This window comes from Diplotaxodon limnothrissa, linkage group LG2 (genome assembly GCF_057381915.1).
Source record: "Diplotaxodon limnothrissa isolate DT_005_m linkage group LG2, D_limnothrissa_male_GT1.1, whole genome shotgun sequence".
Taxonomy (NCBI): Eukaryota; Metazoa; Chordata; class Actinopteri; order Cichliformes; family Cichlidae; genus Diplotaxodon; species Diplotaxodon limnothrissa.
Window position 1 is genome coordinate 8,883,942 of NC_140597.1, and position 15,962 is coordinate 8,899,903.

General features: G+C 43.9%; 3 protein-coding genes across 3 annotated transcripts; 1 reads left to right on the top strand and 2 right to left on the bottom strand.

Moving 5' to 3' along the window:
- The first annotated feature begins 558 nt into the window (after positions 1-558).
- LOC146638178 (uncharacterized) lies at positions 559-2,630 on the top strand. The gene is made up of 3 exons (XM_085366711.1): positions 559-786; positions 975-1,037; positions 1,389-2,630. Exons 1-3 carry the CDS (start codon positions 685-687, stop codon positions 2,499-2,501), a joined length of 1,278 nt encoding a protein of 425 aa, XP_085222837.1. The 5' UTR covers positions 559-684; the 3' UTR covers positions 2,502-2,630.
- Positions 2,631-3,181: 551 nt separating this feature from the next.
- Positions 3,182-6,475, bottom strand: LOC146638179 (zinc finger MYM-type protein 1-like). Its single transcript, XM_085374735.1, has 2 exons — positions 6,391-6,475; positions 3,182-5,610 (listed from the first exon to the last, which is right to left on the bottom strand). Exons 1-2 carry the CDS (start codon positions 6,473-6,475, stop codon positions 3,182-3,184), a joined length of 2,514 nt encoding a protein of 837 aa, XP_085230861.1.
- A 6,267-nt stretch (positions 6,476-12,742) lies between these two features.
- LOC146638180 (uncharacterized) lies at positions 12,743-15,002 on the bottom strand. Its single transcript, XM_085366723.1, has 6 exons — positions 14,895-15,002; positions 14,628-14,688; positions 13,913-14,048; positions 13,615-13,691; positions 13,079-13,371; positions 12,743-12,787 (listed from the first exon to the last, which is right to left on the bottom strand). The coding sequence occupies exons 1-5, from the start codon at positions 15,000-15,002 to the stop codon at positions 13,112-13,114; spliced, it is 642 nt and encodes a 213-aa protein (XP_085222849.1). The 3' UTR covers positions 12,743-12,787; positions 13,079-13,111.
- Between the last annotated feature and the right edge of the window lie 960 nt (positions 15,003-15,962).

Consider the following 15,962-nt stretch of genomic DNA (forward strand, 5'->3'; position numbering starts at 1 on the left):
CACGCAGTACGAAAAAGTCAGCATAACGAAAATAAACTCCAAATAAACTTGGTTTATATCTGACCCAGAGAGACTGCAGGTCATAACGTCTTACCTGAAGTTCAGTTCACCTGACACTCGGACGGGCGGCCGCTTCGGGTCTCTCCTCCTCCTGCGTCCCCTTCCTCTCATCCACCTGCTGGCCTCCGCCACTTGCTAATGTTGTTGAATCTGTGGAAGCTCCGCGATAGCCACCACACGAAGTAACGAATAACGAGCCTATCTAAATCCCAGTAACGAGTAACGCGTTCCTGGTTTTGGCATAATAACTAGTTACTGTGCTCGTTACCACAATAATAACGTAGTTACTGTAACGCGTTACTTAATAACGCGTTAGTCCCAACACTGGTTAAATCTAAATATTATATATAAATCTAAATGTTAAATGTTAAATCTAAATGTTAAATGTTAAATCTAAATGTTATATATAAATCTAAATGTTAAATGTTAAATCTAAATGTTACGGGAAACTAAATATTTAGCTAATATGCAAATTTATTGTACGGGTCAACGGAAATACCAAAATAAAAGCTTCAAGAAAACCTCCCGCGCTAAAGTGTGCCGGTCGCGGTCAGGTTCTGTGTTTGCGCTCCTCTTACGGTCACTTTTGACTGCCATGAGCTGCTTCGACTATTCCCTACCAGCATGTCCAGCGATTTAGCTGAAAACATTGGAAGAGCCGTTTTGTCGGCCATCCAACGATTCAGCGGTAATGCACCCTCGACCTCACAAACGCCGCAGCACTTGGTAAGTTTATTGTATAGCATTTTGGATGGGTTGATAGCAGTGTTAGCAAAACTAGCAAAGCTAAATTACTTAGCTAGTCCTCAATTATTTCATTTGGTAGGCAGCAGACAGAGATCGAACATCATACAACTCTATTTATTTATTTGGTAGGTAGGTAACAGTCGTTCTTGATGTAAATGTTTCCTTAGGAATCCAGCAATGCACCTGGACCAAGTAGACCTGCCGTCTCCACTGGGATACCATACTGCTCGGTAGGCCTTCTTACACATATCATTTAGCTGACTAATTTCTGTTTTTTCTTTGGTGTAATATGTCACCTTAAATTAAATCCTGTCAAAGTAATGATTCTGATTCTACATACATTTCATCTTCTTAGGGGTCCATCACTAGCAGTGTCACATCACCACCAACAACATTCACAAGTTTTACGTCATATTTTATTACTGTTTTTGCTCTGAAGTGTCTTTTGATTGCTCACTTTCATATTTTAAAACTATTGATAAAATATTACTCTAGCTAATCTGTCACAGTACAATTGCCTCAAATTACCCATCTTTTGTTATAGAATTGTGCTCATTGAGATTTTCTGTGCCGTGTTCTAGGATGGTTACCAAGGAAGGCTTCAGATTTCCAAAGAGGAATTGGAAAATGTTCTTTCCCTGAAAACATCTTTTACTGAAGCTGCATCTATCCTTTCCATCTCCAGGCCCACTCTGTATAAGTTACTGCAAGACTATAATATCTCAGAGTCAAAATTCAATGTAATCAGTGACCATGAGTTAGATCAGATAGTGTCCCAGATAAAAACTGAACATCCAAATGTTGGAGAAGTGATGCTGATGGGTCATCTGCGTTCCAAAAACATAGTGGTTCAAAGATGGCGCGTAAGAAAGTCACTGCGGAGGGTGGACTCGGCTGGTGTTCTATCCAGGAGAAGAACTGCAGTTGCTCGGCGAGTATATTCTGTGCCTCATCCAAATTTCATATGGCACATAGATGGAAATCACAAACTGATTCGTTGGAAGTTTGTTGTTCATGGTGCAATAGATGGATACAGCAGGATGTTGATGTTTCTTCGGTGCTCCAGCAATAATCGAGCTGAGACTGTGAAAGCCCTCTTTACTGCAGCTGTTGGACAATTTGGCAGACCCCTGCATATCAGGACTGATCACGGAGGAGAGAATGCTCAGATTTGGGAGGACATGCGAGCAAGCAGGGGTGAAAGCTCTGTCTTAATGGGAAGTTCTGTGCACAACCAGAGGATTGAGCGTTTCAACCGAGACTTAAACAACAACTGTAGCCGCATTTATGCACCTATATTTTATGAATTGGAATCACTTGGTATCCTAGACTTAGAAAATGCAACAGACCTATTTTGCCTTCATTATGTGTTTCTACCACGAATCAACCGCACTTTGAAGGAATTCAAAGCTGGATATAACAATCACTCTGTTTCCACTGAAGGTAATAGAACTCCCATCCAGCTTTTTGCCTGCGGAACTCATGTGTCTCATCGTCACAACCCAGAACTTTCTACAGCAGAGGTCTCCATACCCTCCTTGTCAAACTCTGAAAGTAGGTTTGTCCCATTAAATGACAGCGATTTACAAGAGCTATATACAAGCATTCACCCTTTTGAAGAAGACAACAATAATGGTAAAACATTGTTTCAACGAACACAGCAGTATATTTTTAACAAACTTGTAAATGTGTGACCTCAACCACAGGATACCAGTGATGTTCTAAAGAGTGATGACACTTAATATTCTTAAATGCTGTACAGCAAATGCAGTTTTTGTACTACTGCAGAAGCCCCTCCCCTCTAGCAGTGATGCCTCCTGCCACATAAGGACTCAGAGTTAATGACTGACAGTGACTCATAGGCAGGGCCGTTGCTAGCCATTTGGGTGCCCTAAGCACAAATGCTTTATGGTGCCCCCCCCCCCCCCCCCCCCCCCCGCCACTGAAAAAAAAAAAAAAAAACATTAATACTTTTGAATTTCTCAGTGGAATTTGTTTAATTAAATAACAACAAACATGACAGTTAAACAAATAAATAAGGTTAAAGGAGGTTAAAAATACTGTTACAAATAAATACTGAAACAAAAATTGAACATTGGAACAAGAACAAAGAGCCTGGCAATAATGTGTAATTTTTTTTATAAAAAAATAATATATATAATATAATAGTATTATATTAATATATTTACAAATAGTTTCACAATAGAATTTAAATAAGAAACTTAAATAAGAAAAATAAGAATTTGAACACAAAAGCCACATTCCTTAAGTAACTATGTTAAACATTTTTACAATTCGTTGTCAGAGTATGCCCTAGACTCTAGGGCATACTCTGACAACCAGAAAATGCAGGCGTGGTGTGCCTCTCTAGGGCCTAGAGAGGCACACGCCTGCATTTTCTGGTTGCAAAATCAGCTATAAGGTCATCATATGATAGCTTCTGAGCCACGTCACCATTGATGCTGATAACAGCCAGACCACTTAAACGTTCCTGCCCCATTGATGAACGCAGGTACGTTTTAATGAGTTTGAGCTTTGAAAAGCTTCGCTCAGCAGAGGCAACTGTGACAGGCAGGGTCAGTGCAATACGCAGAGCAATCCACAGATTGGGATATACCTCTTGAAGCTGATTGTCATGTAAAAATGACAGCATTTCCAAAGCAGACGTCTGTGGTGGCAGCTGAGGAAGGTTGATGATTTCCTGCATCATCTCAGGTCCATCAATGTCAGCTACTCCCTTATCTGTCAGTGTCTTCTGTACTTCAGTGCAGTGTTTTTTTAAATCCTCCTTGGACATCCCATTCACTTTGCTGAAATCAAGCAGCACTCCATATTTCTCCTTCACTTGATTCATGGTCTCAAACCTCTCCTGTAGGGAGATTAAAGCAGAGTCCACAACACAATTGAAAAATGTGACCTCAAGCTTTTTAAGGGCATCATGGAGGGGCTCATCAACAGCTTCATATGCAAACTGCCTTTTTGTGCTCCTGAGCCTTTTCTCCTTCAACTGTGGTTCTATGTTCAGGGCCTCACAGAGTTCTTTGGCAGCTGACACAGCCTCATCAAACCCAGACTGTCTGTATTTAGAGAGGTTACTTTTGGCAGTGTCAATGAGCCTGACAGCAACATCGAGCTGCATGGAGCTGGACTGTAGTAACTTGTTCACCTGGTTTGTGATTGTAAGAAGTTCACACCACACGATGGAGCAAATCAAAAATCGAAATGAGGCTACTTCCTCAGCAAGCACTTGAGCCTCCACCTTTGCGACTGCATCACTTACAGCTTCTCTGGCCTCCAGGAGAGCATCCCTCACTTCTTTTGTCTGACTCCGGACAGCAGTTACACTTTGAAGCCTGCTTTCCCATCTAACATCACTCCAAGATTTAAGTGTCAATTTCACATGTTTTGTTAAAATGGCCCATCGCTGGGTGGCACTGGAAAAGAAATTGAACAACTTCTGCAAATACCCAAAGTAGCCAGTTGCATCTGGAGAGGACTTGGCAGCATCAGCTATGACCAGATTCATCGTGTGAGCTCCACAAGGCACAAACAATGCTCTCGGGTTTAATTGTAGCAGTCTGGCCTGAACACCTTGCTTCTTCCCCTTCATGTTGGCCCCATTGTCATAGGCCTGTCCTCGACAGTTTTCAAATGGAATGCCAAGCTCCTTCAACTTGTCAAGGACAACATTGGACAGGTTAAGGCCAGTTGTTTGCTCCACATTTATATAGCCAAGAAAGTATTCTTTAATATCTGGTTGTGCTTGGAAACAAACAATGCGTACTATGACTGACATTTGTTCAGTGTGACTCACATCTGGAGTACAGTCAAGAATGATGGAGAAGTATTTTGCCAACTGGATTTGCTTCACAATGGCGCGGAATGTTTCTGAAGAGATAATCTGAATTAGTTCGTTCTGTGTCTCAGGGCTGAGGTAATGTGTGTGGGAACCTTCATCTTTTATGTTGGCCAAGTGATTTGCCATTACAAGGTCATATGTTGCCATAAGCTCTACTTCCTTCAAGAAGTTGCCATTGTCCGGCTCATAAAGACAGTCAGAAGAGCCCCTAAAAGACAAATTTCTGGAAGCCAGTGAGAGAGTTATTGAGAGTAATCGTTTGAGAATCTCTCGCCACTTTTTCCTTTCTGCCTCTAGTAAGGTCAACTCCTGTTGATCTATTGCCATGCTTTTCTTTAGCCGTGTGTCCAGTTCTCTCCACTTAAGCATGCACTGTATGTGGTCTTGGCTACACTCATGACCCCTCAAACGGATGTTGATGTTCGACCAGTCACTGAAGCCCTCTGTACTCAGCTTTATATCCTTCACACTGAAAAGCTTACATGCAAAGCAGAACACAGCATTGTTCTGCGGTGAGTACACTAACCAGCTCCGGTGAACCTTTTCTCCATTGGGAAGAATTTTGAACTTAAGGCTAGTGTGAAATGCTCTTCCATCAGGCCCCTTTGGAAAATTAAAATCAGAGCTGACATTAAAAGGACCTCTCCGCACAATTTCAACACGATCAGCATCTACAATGTGAGCTGGCCAAAGAGCAGGATCGGTTGAAGGGGGCACACATGTCTCCACAGTGTCACTTTCTGATAGTCTCTCAGTGACAGGACTCTCAGTGGTACTTGTGTATGGAACTGTACCTGAACTGGTGGTTGATGGTTCTTGTTCTTCTTGGCTAGGGATTGTTGCAGGGTCTACAATGGCTGGTGGTTGATGTCCAGGGATGGCACTACTACTGGATGGTTCATCCTGTCCTTGAGATCCTCCTTGAACATATTTAAGCATTGACCCTGCATACAAGAGAAAATATTCAGGGATTTTACAGAAATACAATTTTGAATCTACAGTAGGCCTACGAAAGATTGCATTATAAGACTAATAAATTAAGTAAGTCACTGGTACATTTAAAAATTACTAACTATATTTTACATGTATAGATTTTCATAATGGCAAATGGCAATATAAACATGCTGTACATAATTTGATATAAATGCGCAAGTAGGAAATCTATATTACTGGAAGATATAGGTTTCATATTACAGTTTCACCAACAGATGTCGCCCTTGATCTATGAACCTAAAGAAAGACGAGAACTATTTATGTGTTCAGACGTCAATGGCATAAATAAGATATGCGTCTTTATAGATATCCTGAAATGCAGCAACATACAAAGTAATCTTGTCTAATCTGATAATAATACTTGACTGCATCACTGACCTATCCCAAAGTTAAGGTTAATCAGTAGCATGCATGACGTTAGCCAGCTAGCAACCTGAGGAGGGAAATGCTAGTCTCACGACTCACGATAACGTTAGCAATCGTGAGTCACGATTGCTAACGTTATCTGAAAACCGTCAATTGAGTGACCATGATGAGTTGCTTTTAGTAGTCCATTCTATATTCATATCCACAACGTAAACAAACTACCCAACATCAATCATTTGCAACATTTGTTAACACAGTATGAACACTGCTAACAGGAGCTATCACAGAGTTGACGGACATGAGCGTGCAAGCAAGGGCTACAATAATGAACTTTTTTTATTATTATTATTTAAACATTGCCTTACCGGCAAGCGACGCCTGAGTTTCATCACGCTTCCTCTTCTTCTTTCTTTTCTCCGCTCCCGACTCCTGTTGCCGTTTCGAGGCCATGTTCAAACAGGTGTTTACCAATTATAGAACAGACCACTGGGAGTGGGGGGGCACCAGGAGGAGACTGGAGACAGGGCACAAAGCAGATTCACCCCTTTTCTCGGGAAAATTGTTTTATGTTGCTTTTGTATTGTTTAACCATATTAATGCATATGATATTTATAGTATTAATATGGTTTACTTTTTTTTTTTACGACCCTGATTTTTTTGGTGCCCTACCGGCCATTTGGTGCCCTACGCAGTGTGCGTTATGTGCGTTTGCGGAGCTACGGCACTGCTCATAGGCTATTCAGAAGGCTACAACCACTTTTAGTTTATGGGTAAAACCAGTTATTCAGATTGAAGTAAAGATCAAATTCACACTGTAATACAGTATAACAGTGAAAATTATCAACACGGAACAGTCAGTCTTTAAATCAATTCACAAGATTATCTACAGTATTGTTTTAATCATTGTAAAGTTGCAATAGTCTTAATAAATGTTGCTGTTAGATGTCTAAGTAATCCTGGCTTGTTCTACAAAGCATGTTTAGTATACTCTGTGCATAAACTGTTTTGAAGTGTCCTTGTTTAAAAAAGAAAAGCTTAATAAAATTGTATTACACCAGTGACTTTATTGATTTGTCGTTGAAAATACAGAGTTAGCATTTTTATAAATCTATTGAAGCTTTGAAAATGATTACATTTCAACATTAAATGCAGTCAGAATTTATTTCAACTATCTTGTATGAAGCAAAGTTACTTGAAACTACAATTAATGAACAGGATTAGAGTTAACAAACCCACCATTTTAATTTCACTTTTTTTGGAACATGTTTAGATTGTGCTGAATAAAGCTCCATTCATGAGTGCTACTAAGAAGCAGTAATGAAAAGCATCATCATCAGCCATTGTTGTTTCATTCACAAAAAGCTGAAGCTCATTTGCACATGTGTGTGCAATCGGGAGATGTTTGCTTTCATCGTGAATGAATGTTATTTTAGGAGCTGGTTGAAAACCTATGGCTGGAACCTTGCTGCTCCCGGTGGCAAAAGCCAAGATGTGACCAGGCCTCAAAGCCTTCACAAATGCCTCTTCATCCTTGGTAAGAGTCCTTTCTCCAAGTGAGTCTCTCAGCTCTTCATCTAAAAACAAAGAAAAACCACCGTTAACCTGGGGACACTAAAATAGTTAAAGCTTGAGCTAACAACTAAATGATGGCTAATGTTTTTATAAAAAATACAGAGGTTCTGTCTTTGCCTTGCTTGTCAGTTGTAAGCTATCATACATCTTTATTCCTGTTTTGTGTGCGCGCATGTGACATAAAAAGACAAAGTTTTACTTTAGTGTCCCGAATTGTTTCATGGCCAGACTACATTATGTGAATTTCTGCTTACTTTCGACACACTGGAGAAATTCCCGAAATTTGACCACCATCAGCTCCTCTCTAACTCTTCTGTTGCTCCCAAGGACAGAATAGCTTGGCCTGAGAACCCCAGCAATTAAACTGGCTGTCAGATCTTTGTCCTCCCCCGATAGGTCAAGCAGAACACGCAAACTGGGGTTCTCTCTCAGGAGTGATAAAATCTAGACAGAAAAGTTTAAATAATGGTTAAATTCCAGTTTTAAATATAAAAAGTAGCTCACTCTAAATGATTATAAAATAATGACCAATTGATACAGAAAAAATATAAATCTCACTCCATAGTAGGACAAGCCATCAGTTAGTTGATCGAAACAGCTTTGCCGTTGCAGAACTGCAAGGTATAGAGCTGCATTTTTCACAAACAGATCTTTATTGGCCATGGTGACTGTGAGTGGAAGACCTTCAACTTGATATCGCCATGAGTCGCAGCAGCTGACTGCTTCCTCCAAATCATGTTGAGTTGTTGCATTTACAACCTAAATATTTAAGAAAAACACTTTAAATGTTTGTTTTTTACCAGTGTACACAAATACTGAAGATGGTTCATTTTAATTGGACTCGAAACGTTTTTGTTTTGGTTTATTTGGCTGTATTTCACCAATATTATTTTTTTTTTAACAAAAAGGAAACAAATTGAAAATATAATACATGAAATTGCCTCTAATAACCAAAAGTATATTTATTATATATTATAAAAGAAGACCAGAAGACTTGTGAATATAGGAAATATTACAATATTCTTGTTATAATATTGCAATTCACCTTTTTCAGATTCTCTCTTAACTCAGGGTCACCTATATCATCCGGTGTTAGGTGTACTTGAAGAATGTCTCCTGACACAATGTAGTTGTCATGGTCCTGGGTCGGTGACCCAGCGCTTTTAGTTTGTTATCATTTTCTAGATGATGATTGTTTAAGTTCTGTGTTATTTTCGATCTGCCTCTGAGTCTGCGTCTGTATCTGTCTGTCTATGGTGTCTCCCCATCTGTTTGTGAATCTGTCTGTTTAGTTCAATGTCTTGTCTGGTTCCATGTATCTGAGTTTCCTGTTTTATTGTGAAGGTCCGTGTCATATGTGAGTGTGATCATTTTACGTTTCCCCTGTCCCGTCAGCCCAGATTTCTCCCAGCTGTGTTGCCCTCCTGTCTCGCATCCCCTGATTACTGGTGTGTGTATTTAAGCCCTGTGTGTTCTCCTGCCTGTTGCCGGTTCGTCTGTGTTCCTCCGTGTCAGTCTGTGTAACTCTGTGTCAGTCTGTTACCCTGTGTTCCACGGTGTCCTGTTCCTCGTCTGCGTCTCTCTGCTATTCATCATCCGTTGTCATATGCTCCCAGGTCTGTTATTTTAGTTCTCCCAGTTTAGGTGTCTTTAGTTGTTTGTTATGCCCCACTGTTTGTTTGCCACTACACCTCTGTAAATAAAACCACCGGTATCTCATCCACTGCCTGCATCTTGGGTCCTCCTTCTATATCCACACGGCTCGCCTCGGCAGCCGTGACAGTACGAACCGGCCACTATGGACCCAGCAGCATTCAACCCGCCCAAGGAGCTCCGGGAGGACATTGTTTACTCCGTGGACAAATTGATCAACGCGTGGCTGGAGCACGAGGGGAGAGAATTTAGCCAAGCCGTGGCTAATCGGCTACAGCGCTTGGTTTCTGGTCTCCCCTGGCTGCTCAGCTCACTTCACCCGCTCGCACAGAATTTCATTCTGAATGGACTCCGTCTTCACCCCCCGGCTGCTACCACCCACCCTGCAGCTCATGCTTCACTGCCCAGTCCGACAGAGGATGTTCTGCCCGGCCCGTCAACCCAGCCTTCGAGGGGGAAACGGCGCTCACGCTGCCGACGCTCCTCGCCACAGTCGGACCTGGGGATTTCCGAGCAGCCAGCTGTGGTGAGTGGACAGGACAGTATTGTTGGTCTGAACTGTGGGACCGTTTACTCAGGGGTGATGTTCTGTACGGCACTGGACAAAAACTGTTTATCGCCAGAAGCTCAGTTAGCCGCCCGGCCAGAAGCTCAGTTAGCCGCCCGGCCAGAAGCTCAGTTAGCCGCCCGGCCAGAAGCTCAGTTAGCCGCCCGGCCAGAAGCTCAGTTAGCCGCCCGGCCAGAAGCCCAGTCGCCACCTCCGCCACATTCAGCCTCACAATCCATAGCTCAATTACAGTCACAGCCAGACTTATTACAAACCCTGTTACAATCCATGGCCCAGTCAGTAGCCCGGTTAGCAGAAGAATCATTAGCTTTATCCTCAGTTCAGCAGTCACCAGCCCTGCATCCTGTGTCAGTTGCTCCACTACCTGTTCAGCCATCACCTTCACCTACTCCTCCTGTACAGCAAGCCATGTCAGTCCAACCCATAACGGACAGTTCAACAACTCCGTACTCTAAGCAGAGAGACAAACCCAAGAACAATGTCAACATTCCTCAAAGGCTGGCCAGTTCTGAGACTGAGATGCACTCCAGGGCCTCCCCAGAGGCTGGGTTTCAGCCCCCATTAGACTCTGGACCCCTGGAGTTTAAGAAGCCAGCTGAGGACTGCACAGAGCTGTCGCTGCCTGAGCAGGGTCAATGCTCTGCGCAGCTGCAGGCCGCTATGTGTTTGCCAGAGGCCCGTGTGCCTGCTGGTCCTGTTCTGTCCCTGCCAGAGGCCCGTGTGCCTGCTGGTCCTGTTCTGTCCCTGCCAGAGGCCCGTGTGCCTGCTGGTCCTGTTCTGTCCCTGCCAGAGGCCCGTGTGCCTGCTGGTCCTGTTGCGTTCCTGCCAGAGGCCCGTGTGCCTGCTGGTCCTGTTGCGTTCCTGCCAGAGGCCCGTGTGCCTGCTGGTTCTGTTGCGTCCCTGCCAGAGGTCTCCGCACCTGCTGGTTCTGTTCTGTGTGTGCCAGGGGCTCCAGTGCCCACTGGTTCTGAGACTGTTTTTGCTGGGGGGCCCGAGGAGCCCGTCCAGCCTCCTTCCTCGTCAGCTGGGGGGCCCGAGGAGCCCGTCCAGCCACCAGCTGCTCCACCAGCAGCCTCATCCACGCTTGCAGCAGCTGTTTCATCCATGCCGCCACCTGCTGCAGCGCCTCCGTCTGCGTCCTCCACGCCGTTGCCTGGCCCGGCCTCTGCTGCATCCTCCACGCCGTCGCCTGGTCCGGATTCAGCATCCTCAGCGTCGCCTGGTCCAGCGCATGCTTCGGCTTCATCCGCTTCACCTGGTCCAGCCACTGCTTCATCCTTGCCTGGTCCAGCTTCAGCATCCTCATCAGCTGCTTTGCCTGGTCCAGCTTCAGCATCCTCATCAGCTGCTTTGCCTCGTCCAGCTTCAGCATCCTCATCAGCTGCTTCAGCCTCGTCCAGCTTCAGCATCCTCATCAGCTGCTTCAGCCTCGTCTGGTCCGGCCTCTGCTTCAGCCTCGTCTGGTCCGGCCTCTGCTTCAGCCTCGTCTGGTCCAGCCTCTGCTTCAGCCTCGTCTGGTCCAGCCTCTGCTTCAGCCTCGTCTGGTCCAGCCTCTGCTTCAGCCTCGTCTGGTCCAGCCTCTGCTTCAGCCTCGTCTGGTCCAGCCTCTGCTTCAGCCTCGTCTGGTCCAGCGTCCGCTTCAGCTTCCGCCTCGTCTGGTCCAGCCTCCGCTTCACCTGGGGCTGCAGGGGCCACGCAGCCTTCAGGTCCCCTACTACCACCTCCACATCGTCGGTCATCTGCCTGGCCGCCTGTTGGGCATCTCCGCCACCGTGGACGCCCTCCTGAACGCCGCCACTGCCTTCCACGTGGCCGGCCTCCGGACTTGTTTCCACGCCGCTGTTGCCGTCCGCACGGTCGGCCCCCAGAACTGTTTCCACGCCGCTGTTGCCGTCCGCACGGTCGGCCCCCAGAACTGTTTCCATGCCGCTGTTGCCGTCCGCACGGTCGGCCCCCAGAACTGTTTCCACGCCACTGCCTACTGCGTGGCCGGCATCCGGACCTGCCCCGTTGCCATTCGCATGGTCGGCTTCCTGAACTTGACCATCTGGGCCTTTTTGGACTCTGTCCCTCCGTCCTGGGCCCCCTCCGCCCGCCCTGGTCGGGTTGTTTTGTTTTGGTCCATTTTTTCGTTTCTGCTGGGCTGTCTGGTGCCAGCCCTTGAGGGGGGGGTACTGTCATGGTCCTGGGTCGGTGACCCAGCGCTTTTAGTTTGTTATCATTTTCTAGATGATGATTGTTTAAGTTCTGTGTTATTTTCGATCTGCCTCTGAGTCTGCGTCTGTATCTGTCTGTCTATGGTGTCTCCCCATCTGTTTGTGAATCTGTCTGTTTAGTTCAATGTCTTGTCTGGTTCCATGTATCTGAGTTTCCTGTTTTATTGTGAAGGTCCGTGTCATATGTGAGTGTGATCAGTTTACGTTTCCCCTGTCCCGTCAGCCCAGATTTCTCCCAGCTGTGTTGCCCTCCTGTCTCGCATCCCCTGATTACTGGTGTGTGTATTTAAGCCCTGTGTGTTCTCCTGCCTGTTGCCGGTTCGTCTGTGTTCCTCCGTGTCAGTCTGTGTAACTCTGTGTCAGTCTGTTACCCTGTGTTCCACGGTGTCCTGTTCCTCGTCTGCGTCTCTCTGCTATTCATCATCCGTTGTCATATGCTCCCAGGTCTGTTATTTTAGTTCTCCCAGTTTAGGTGTCTTTAGTTGTTTGTTATGCCCCACTGTTTGTTTGCCACTACACCTCTGTAAATAAAACCACCGGTATCTCATCCACTGCCTGCATCTTGGGTCCTCCTTCTATATCCACACAGCTCGCCTCGGCAGCCGTGACAGTAGTCTACTACATGTGGAGAGAGAAAGGCAGGTGCTTCTCCACCTTGCACTATTATCGTGGACAACATCCTGCCAATGGTTCGATATACTCCATTTTGCAAGTGTAGGATGTTAAATTTCAGTGTGCATCCATTTGGTGTAGCTGAAAAATAACACACAAAAAAGTATATTCTGTACAGACCCCAAACTGATATCTTGAGATTGACAGACAAAAATGTATTACTTTTTTTTTTTTTTTTTTTTTACTGTTTCAGACACACAGAACATAACAGATTTATTATCTGTAGTCATTTATTAACTTGTTAATGTTCTGTCAAACAATGTTCAGATCAGGTGGTTGTTGCGTTTGTAACATTATAAAAACGAGTGTCGTCAACAAGCCTTTAGGCCTTGAGTAAGTAAGTTAGTTAGTTTGACTGTGAAATCCTATTACCTTCAAAAGCACCACTGTCCTGAAAGATGGCCTTCACCAGTAAACGGAAAAACTCCCGCCTTGGCCCCCCAAGGTCAGCAGCATCTTCCTCTGTATCATGTTCATCGCTTGCAAATGTGACATAAAGCATTTCACAGCTTTCTGCAAACTTGGGTCTCTTGAACTGACGCAAAGCAGTCGACCACACATTGGCTCGACTGATATGGAGTTGTCTTGTTCCTGGTGTAATGACTTTCTCACTATGAGCTCTAAGAAGACCTTCAATTTCTTCTTTGCTGAGCTTCTTAAAAGACCTATATAAAAAAGGGACAATGACAAACAGATCTTGGGGAAAAATGGAAATTTGCTGTACATTTGACTCAAGTGCACAGAGTTACAACATATAATGTTGTGATAGTCCATATTAAATTAGTCAGAAATGAGCAATTACCTTTGTAATTGTGTAACTGCAAAAAAATGATGCAAGTAAAGATGCAAATAAAATATTCAATTATCAAAGGTTACTTTCAAATCTTACCTTGAAATATGAACTTCACTCTGTCTATCAGACTCTTCTAGGAGGCTACGCTGAATTGCCTCTTCAAGAGCTTCATCTTCCTCCAGAAAAATAGGGCTAAGTAGATAAGAGATATTAGAAATCATAAAACATGTCAGCCTTGAAGAATTTCTCACACTACATCATTAAAAAAAAAAAAAGAATTAAATGTAAATCCTAAAGTTGCAGTCATTCAGCAAAAAAAACCCCAAACATGCAAATTGGAAACTTGCATCAAAACAATATCCTAAACAACATCTAAAATGAAGGATTTCTTTAACCCCTAGACAACAGCTTACACAAATTCTGCCACATTATATGGAAACATCTGCTGTCCCTCTGCCTGTCCCTCATTTTCACTCTCTTGAATGCAGCTCTCTGTTTCCTGATGCTTGGCCTCACTTTCACCTGGTGTTGTAGACAACGCATGATGCACTGAACAAAGGAAAGAAGGTCAGCATGACTTGCTTCATAATGTTAACAGCCTTTATATATCCTTATATTAGTTTAAGTGAAAGTTGGGCACATATTCCTCCTTGGCTGTAATCACCTGTGATAATTCGTAAACATTAAAATGGTAAATGGACTGTATTTGTATAGCACTTTTACTAGTCCCCCCTAAGGACCCCAAAGCGCTTTACACACCCAGTCATCCACCCATTCACACACTGGTGAAGGCAAGCTACAGTTGTAGCCACAGCTGCCCTGGGGCAGACTGACAGAGGCGAGGCTGCCATATCGCGCCATCGGCCCTTCTGGCCAACACCAGTAGGCGGTAGGTGAAGTGTCTTGCCCAAGGACACAACGACCGAGACTGTCCGAGCCGGGGCTCGAACCGGCAACCTTCCGATTACAAGGCAAACTCCCAACTCTTGAGCCACGATCGCCCCAATCGGACAAATTAACGATGCTCTCATCAAACAAACCCCCCAGGAATTATTACGCACTGCAGTAACAAAATCTAACTGGTCATCGAGCTTAGAACCTCACTAGGTTTTCATTCACATCACATACCTCGTCTTCTCCGGCAGACTGGACTTTCAAAGTCACTATCAGACAGCTCTTCTGGTTCCTCCTGAGGGAAAAGAAAGCATGTTCTACATAAAATCAAATACAGTTGCACCAAATCACTGGTAACACAGAGGCACATGGCTGCACTAAAAACTGTTTACACCTGCTGAAACTGCAATATTAATTAATACAATTAATAAAATTATGTTAAGGGAACAGACTCACTTTTTAGACAATAAATATTTCTGCACTGCAATATAAAATGTTTACCTGTGCAGGTTTTTGTATCCCTGCCATTATATAGAGGCAGGTGGTGGAACAAATCGAGCCAACTTCTTGGCCACCCCAAAGAAAACTGCTAGAAACATTTGGTTTCATTAGTCATTTACATCCTCTAATTGTACTCAAATACTCAAAAGGGAATGTCTGGCCAGTTGACAGTGCAAATGTTCTTCTGAAGATTGCTGCTATTTCTTCTCTAAGTTGTGCTTCAGACCAGTCAGATGTAAAGGAGATCTTCCCAATAAGGCCATCTTGTGCTAGTTTTGCTCGTGAATCTCCTCTCGGTATGAGAAACGTTGATGTTGAAGACAAGGGCAAGCACACAACATCTTTTGTATAGTGTTTGCAGGTCTTGTTTTTTCTCACAAAATGTGAGCGCGTAGCATGAGCTTGAGGAACTGATGGAAGAGGAACCTGAAATGAATTCAAACACAGATACAGATAGACACCTATGCATTACAATACATCCGTAAGGTTTCTGTTATCTGTTCATTAAAAACAAACAAACAAACTGTAGACTCAGACCATCTTACTATTGTCTACCCATTACACAGAAAACTGAACCTTTTGTATCTTGTAGATTAGCATTTGGTGATTGTTGGTCAAGTTGGTGATTCAGTTCCCAGGTGCTCTAATCTAGAGCTCCCAATGAGTTTATCCGACTATGACTGTGTGCGAATGTTGGACAGAAAAAGTGCTTGTATTAATCTGTGCATGTGAATGGGTAAATGAGATCTGTTGTATAAAGTGCTTTGAGCACTCAATTAGAGTAGCAAAGGCCTGCAATTAGGTCAGTGTGTATTTGGACCCTAACAAGTTTTATTTTGTTGCCCGTTTACTGAAACATATTCCAATCAAAATTATATCATGGACATGATGTGCAGACTAAGCTTTAATTTAGGGTATCCATATTAAAATGATGATGTCATTACCAATTAAGCAGATAAAAGGCCTGGAATTGATTTGAGACGTAGTGTTTGCATTTTGAAAATTTTACTGTGAACAGACAACATGCGGTCAAAGAGAACATAACAGAAAAAAGAAAATTAAGAAATT

Bases quoted from the DNA above. Each gene is read 5' to 3' on its own strand.
- LOC146638178 (XM_085366711.1), top strand. From the start codon at position 685: ATGTCCAGCGATTTAGCTGAAAACATTGGAAGAGCCGTTTTGTCGGCC. The intron at 787-974 runs GTAAGTTTATTG...ATGTTTCCTTAG, and splicing joins CACAAACGCCGCAGCACTTG to GAATCCAGCAATGCACCTGG. The intron at 1,038-1,388 runs GTAGGCCTTCTT...GCCGTGTTCTAG, and splicing joins CTGGGATACCATACTGCTCG to GATGGTTACCAAGGAAGGCT.
- LOC146638179 (XM_085374735.1), bottom strand. From the start codon at position 6,475: ATGGCCTCGAAACGGCAACAGGAGTCGGGAGCGGAGAAAAGAAAGAAG. The intron at 5,611-6,390 runs GTAAGGCAATGT...TCTTGTATGCAG, and splicing joins AACTCAGGCGTCGCTTGCCG to GGTCAATGCTTAAATATGTT.
- LOC146638180 (XM_085366723.1), bottom strand. From the start codon at position 15,002: ATGAAACCAAATGTTTCTAGCAGTTTTCTTTGGGGTGGCCAAGAAGTT. The intron at 13,692-13,912 runs GTAAGCTGTTGT...TTATCTACTTAG, and splicing joins TATAATGTGGCAGAATTTGT to CCCTATTTTTCTGGAGGAAG. The intron at 13,372-13,614 runs GTGAAGTTCATA...TTTTTTATATAG, and splicing joins AGAAGAGTCTGATAGACAGA to GTCTTTTAAGAAGCTCAGCA.